At 35.2% G+C, this 5,928-nt stretch overlaps 2 protein-coding genes across 2 annotated transcripts; one reads left to right on the top strand and one right to left on the bottom strand.

Moving 5' to 3' along the window:
* The first annotated feature begins 1,557 nt into the window (after positions 1 to 1,557).
* On the top strand, positions 1,558 to 3,303 carry LOC134268266 (uncharacterized). The gene has a single exon (XM_062750456.1). It carries the CDS (start codon positions 1,570 to 1,572, stop codon positions 3,199 to 3,201), a length of 1,632 nt encoding a protein of 543 aa, XP_062606440.1. The 5' UTR covers positions 1,558 to 1,569; the 3' UTR covers positions 3,202 to 3,303.
* A 1,712-nt stretch (positions 3,304 to 5,015) lies between these two features.
* Positions 5,016 to 5,791, bottom strand: LOC134268267 (protein HP-25 homolog 1-like). Its single transcript, XM_062750457.1, has 2 exons — positions 5,770 to 5,791; positions 5,016 to 5,428 (listed from the first exon to the last, which is right to left on the bottom strand). The coding sequence occupies exons 1-2, from the start codon at positions 5,789 to 5,791 to the stop codon at positions 5,016 to 5,018; spliced, it is 435 nt and encodes a 144-aa protein (XP_062606441.1).
* Between the last annotated feature and the right edge of the window lie 137 nt (positions 5,792 to 5,928).

Genomic DNA, 5,928 nt, shown 5'->3' on the forward strand with positions numbered 1-5,928 from the left:
TGAAATTTTAAACTACCTGTTGATGCTACCATATCAATACAAGAGGCCAACGGGCCTTATAGGTCACCTGAGTATCATGTACATGTACATGTAACAACTTTCCAGCAATTGAATTTGGTTCATGTTTCAAACAAAAAGCCATCCTTCATCATAAATATGTCAATATATCACTGTCATATTAAGAAGCAGCAAAGGAAAGATTGTCAAAGAATTCAAGCATTCTTACTATATCAGTAGTAGTGCCCTGTCCTAGCGCCTGAACCCCTGAACCAGGGGCCATGAAATTCACTAACTGCGATATGTATTGGTATTTATTACATGGGCCATTTGATAAAAATGGAAAATCAATTGCAACAATTGAGAATCACAAACTGTAAAACACACAGTTCGTGTACATGTAGTTTGTTCCTTTCCCATCTAAAACAATTTATTGACAATTATTTAAAACTCTTATCATGATCCTGGCTATTTTAAGGAATTGTTTTAATTATAAAGAATTTCAATACATTTATTATAATAAAAAAATAAATAATAATGGATTATGAAAAAGAAATGCAATTGATTAAATGCTACACACAACTTCATCTGTGACTGTAATCTGATCTGTGTCATATTTTAACAGATATCTTTATACACTGTACATGTATAAAAATTAACTATAAACAGGTACGGGTATTTAAATCACATGACTAAGAAGAAAAATCAAGACAGATACATGTAACTAAACTAGGAAGTAATATTGTCTTCCAGGAGCCATGTTAGATTTACAGGTAAGATACATGTATGATAGATAAAGCTGTTTTCACCTTGTTATAATTTATAATTATTAAGTACTAAAGTACCAAGTGTATTTTCAGTTATGTGAATGAGTGAATTAATGTTCTGTTCAAGAACTTAAAATATCATGGATAGCTTGTCTCAAACTTTAATATAAGAAAGGAATTTAGGACATTGGATTAGGTCATTGATGTGTCTGAAAATTTCATTTTCTCAACAATATTACTTATCCAGGTTCAATCAAGGGTACGGGGATTTACCCCGGGTTTTATTCAATACATGGAATGTATGGAATACAACCTGGAGTAGATCCCCGTACACCCTTGACTGGACCTGGATAACGAATTTATTTTCTATGTACCCATAAAAATGCTTTGTAAACAGCAGAATGTGTCTCAACCTATCACTAAGATAACTACGTACTGCAATGCATCGTGACGTCATGTTATTTGGTTTTTATCATAGCGAAGGTATGCATTGTGACGTCCCGTTTTATTTACACTCGGCTCAATTGGGGTGCACGGATATTTACACCCGACTTTGTAACCAATTTAAGCTCCTGTTATAAGCTAGGTAGGAAATAAATATAATTATCTTAAAATCTTCAATTTTTTTAAGTCACAGTATATATATATTTACATATTCTATTGTAAAAACTATTTTTTCAAAGAATTGTTTCTATCAGTTAAGCAATGTAGTAAGTGATTTTATATGTGCCAGTCTGTATTATACTGTCTCTATTACTCCTCCATATATTACAGTGCCGCCAGATCAGGTAACCTAGCATCAGTAATGGACCCTCTTGGCAGAGCTCAGGTACTCCTCCTCTGTGACCTGTGTCAAACAGCCGCATTACAGAGTCATTGTGAACATTGTCAGATTAACCTGTGTACGGCCTGTGTAGAGGGGCATCTCTCTGATTCATCTAAAAGACATAATGTTGTGCTATACAAGCACAGAAAATCTGCTACTTATAACTATCCAAAATGTCCAAACCACACCCAGAACCACTGTGAACTTTCCTGTGAACAATGTGACATCCCTGTCTGTTCTACCTGTATCTCCACATGTAAACATGAAGGACATAATTTATCAGATGTGTTACAAAAAATAAGCACAAAAATAAAACACATGGAAAAAGAATTAAAAGAGCTTGAGACTAGAATTTACCCCATATATGAAGAAATTGCTTCAGGCATAAACACCAAGAAAGAAAATTTGGAAACACACTACAGTAAATTAACAACAGCTATAACCAAACAAGGAGAAGACTGGCACAGAGAAATTAACATCATTGTCAACAAACAGAAATCTGAAATTGATGAGATGAAAACTAAACACCTGGCTACTCTACATGAACATGAAAAAGAAGTCAAAAAGATTATTTCTGAAGTGAAACAGAGTATTGTTGATCTGAAGAAAATACTGGACTCCAATGATGTCTCCCTAACCTCTGCATACAAATTCAGAAATGCGGATTTCAGATGTTTACCTCCAGACCTCAAGGTTACATTACCCAGTTTTTCTCCTCATCAAATCAATACAGAACAGCTCAAACAAATGTTTGGCTCTCTGTCAGCATTAACCATTACAACAGAAGAATGTAGTTACACAATTAAACCACTTCTTAATGAACCAGAGCTCATCACAATCATAAGCACTGGGTATGTACTTCTAACCAGTGTTACCTGCCTGAGTGATGAGGAAATCTGGACACGTAGCAAAAACAAAATCATGAAACTCTACAACCTCAAGGGTAAACAACTTAAATCAATCAAAACCAAGTCTGGGAACATACCACGTGATATAGCAGTGACAAGAAGTGGAGATCTAGTTTATACTGACTGTGATGCAAGAACTGTAAACATAGTGAAAATCAATAAACAGATACAGGAAGTGATCAGACTACAGGGGTGGAAACCTTACTTTGTCTGTGGTACCTCCTCTGGTGATCTCCTGGTTACCATGGTCAGTGACAATAAAAAACAATCGAAAGTTGTCCGTTACTCTGGCTCCACAGAGAAACAAACCATTCAGTATGATAGTGAAGGTAAACCTCTGTATTTATCTGGCGACCTTAAATATATCAGTGAGAACAGGAACCTGGATATCTGTGTGGTTGATGCCAGTGCAGTAGTGGTAGTTAATCAGGCAGGAAAACTCCGCTTTCAATATACTGGTTATCCCTCTACTACCAAGGGATTATTTAATCCATTTGACATCACAACAGACAGCCAGAGTCAGATCCTGACAACCGATTGTGATAATAACTGCATCCACATCCTAGATCAGGATGGACAGTTCCTCCGTTATATTGATAATTGTGATCTACAGCTTCCACATGGTTTATGTGTAGACACCAGAGACAACCTCTTTGTAGCTGAGTATTTCAGTGGTAAAGTGAAGAAAATCAAATACATGTAAACACTGCATTTTTTCAAGAAATGACAGTGAATAAGATTCAGTCATGCACTGAGAGTTACATGTAAAAGTTGTCTGACTTAAGAATAATCAAACCAAATTATAAGAAGACTGTAGTACACGCACCTTATACGATGTTTTGAATTTTTGTTGATTTTATGAAAAAACCCAGTTACTATCAAATGTATAGATAATTGTAAAAGATCAATGCTCATAAAAATCAAGATTGAAGTTTTTGGTTTCTGCTTTTTACTGAAAAAATTCTCATGAACCACAGCTGACCTCAATTATACTTTGCTTTTCACTTAAAAAAATTCTCATGAGCCACTGCTGACCTCAATTATACGAGGGGTGATCAAAAAGTTCGCAAACTATCTCTATATCTAGAAAACCACAATTCAGATTAGAATGAAATTCAGTACACACATAGCCATACACAAGTTCTATAAAGAGCATATGCTGAATAAAGTTTCTCTCCTTGTTTGTGACGTCACAATGTGAAAATGACGTCACTATTTAGGTCACTTGTGACGAAAAATGGTTGTCTCAGTCGAACTCGTTCAACAAACGACTGTACAATTTATTGTATATCTTACAAATCCCTCAAAAGTATCATATAATAATTTGTAGACAGTTTATTGAGATAAATTAGTTCTTATAAATTCAATTCATGATTGGATTAATCGTTTATTGAAGGAAGGCTGATGGTTAAAAATGATACTTGTCATCTTGCCCAGTGAAAGCAAGTTTGAAAAGATATGTATTTTTAATTAAGCAATTTGCAATCAAAGACCTCCAATTAGCACTTTGAAAAATGGTTGAATATTTGAACAATGATATAAGTATTGAATACCTAAGATATCGTTTATTTTAGATTTTAAACATAAACATATTAGATATGATAAAAAGGATGCACCCATTCTCTATCCACCTTGAATAAAGGTCTCTCCTGAGACAGAAGATTTGTGTTTTAATGGTCGTCATGCTTATTTTTGGAAAGGATATTAATATCCACCCATTTTGTTGCCGAGATATGACCATTTCTGACAAATGAACTGTTCTTGTCATAAAAAGTAACTCACATGGAAAGAAATATAAAACTCAGAAAAGTCTTTCAAATTTTGTGAGAGAACGCTACGGAGGGGGTCACGTGACCGCCAATATCACGTGATTCGCGCATGCGCACAACGGGGGTTGATGTGCATTAAAATCGGGGAGGATTAATTTAAAATATAATCAACATTAAAACCAAATATTGTTTCTTGTATGGAAGTTATTCAATTAGTTTGCGAACTTTTTGATCACCCCTCGTACTAGCCCCGTGTGGATCCGGGTTAGAATACCCCCTTGCTTGTCGTAAAATGCCACTAAATAGGGCGGTCCTTCCGATGCGACCGTATAAACTAAGGCCCCGTGTCACAGCAGGTGTGGCACGATAAAGATTCCTCCCTGCTCAAAGGCTGTAGGTGCCGAGTATAGGCCTAAATTTGCAGCCCTTAACCGGCAATGGTGACGTCTTCATATCAGGGAAATATTCTGGAGAGGGACGTTAAACAGTATACAATCAATCAATCAATCAATCAATTATGCTATATATAGTGTAAAAAAACACTTGACTTTCTTTTAATATTCAATACTTATCTACTTAGTTTTATATTTAAAAATGTATAAGTATATATTGTATGTCTGCTGTGCTAATTCAAGTTGTATTCTTCTACAATTTCAATCTTCAAAATTAATTTGTATTTATCCATATGATAATTCTTTTACATTTATAATGCAAACATATTTTTAGTGTAACATTATAAATCGTATCCTTAAATTTGAAATCCAGAAAAACACGAATATTCTCCATCAGGATGCAAGGTCATCGATCTTGCGGATAATGCATTGCGACACCATACATCTTCACCAGACTGTAAATGAACATTCACTTGCACTGTCCCTTCGCTGTGTTGATCGTCATCACTATATGCCATACCAAGCCGATTTCCATCTTTAACAATTTCTACAAAGATTTCATGACCAGGCTGATTGAGAAATGTAACAACAAATCGATAAATTCCAGCAGCAGGTGCCCGAAATATTCCATGTCGCGGGTCATATGCCCCGCCCTCGTTTAAGATCACGTGATCGAATTCCATTGGTTGATGAGGTCCAAGTGTTCTGAGGCTTGTTCCTAAACAGGCTGTAAAGGCGACGGGAAGTGTTCGATTGGATGAGGTATCGTCTGTAAGTATTAAGGAAAAGGAACAGTTTAAATTAATATAAAAATTTTAAATTTGGAAACTTAAATCTAGGAGTCCATTCTCAGATTGGAAAAAAACAATAAATTGAAATTGGTAGTTAGTTTCATGTTCAACAAATAAAATAAATATTTTTGGAACAACAGCATTGGGGAATATTGATTTTTGCTCCTCCCGTCTGTTTATATACGGGATAATCTTTTTGTTTGTAAAAAGTATCTCTTCAGTAAAAACTGACATTGACAAACTTTTACCTTGCCCATAACATTTTTTGTCGGAACTATTGCTTTCATTTGTAACATATTTGTATTTTTTATGACAATACCTTCAATAGGTGGCGTCTCCATATGAGTGAAAAATTCAAGAGAGAGACGTTTGACAGCAAGCAAGCAAACAAACAACAGACCAACAAACAAACAGGTATCAACGCATTTGGCCTACTGGCTTTTATCTTGGGGTCAGAGTGTCTTGGTGTTTGATCTAC

This window comes from Saccostrea cucullata, unplaced genomic scaffold, assembly GCF_032062105.1.
Source record: "Saccostrea cucullata isolate Sc308-1 unplaced genomic scaffold, CSIRO_AGI_Scuc_v1 ctg9381, whole genome shotgun sequence".
Classification (NCBI taxonomy): domain Eukaryota; kingdom Metazoa; phylum Mollusca; class Bivalvia; order Ostreida; family Ostreidae; genus Saccostrea; species Saccostrea cuccullata.

Excerpts from the sequence above, each read along its gene's own strand:
- LOC134268266 (XM_062750456.1), top strand. The coding sequence starts at position 1,570 with ATGGACCCTCTTGGCAGAGCTCAGGTACTCCTCCTCTGTGACCTGTGT.
- LOC134268267 (XM_062750457.1), bottom strand. The coding sequence starts at position 5,791 with ATGGAGACGCCACCTATTGAAG. Across the intron at positions 5,429-5,769 it reads GGAGACGCCACCTATTGAAG|ACGATACCTCATCCAATCGA; the intron begins GTATTGTCATAA and ends TAATACTTACAG.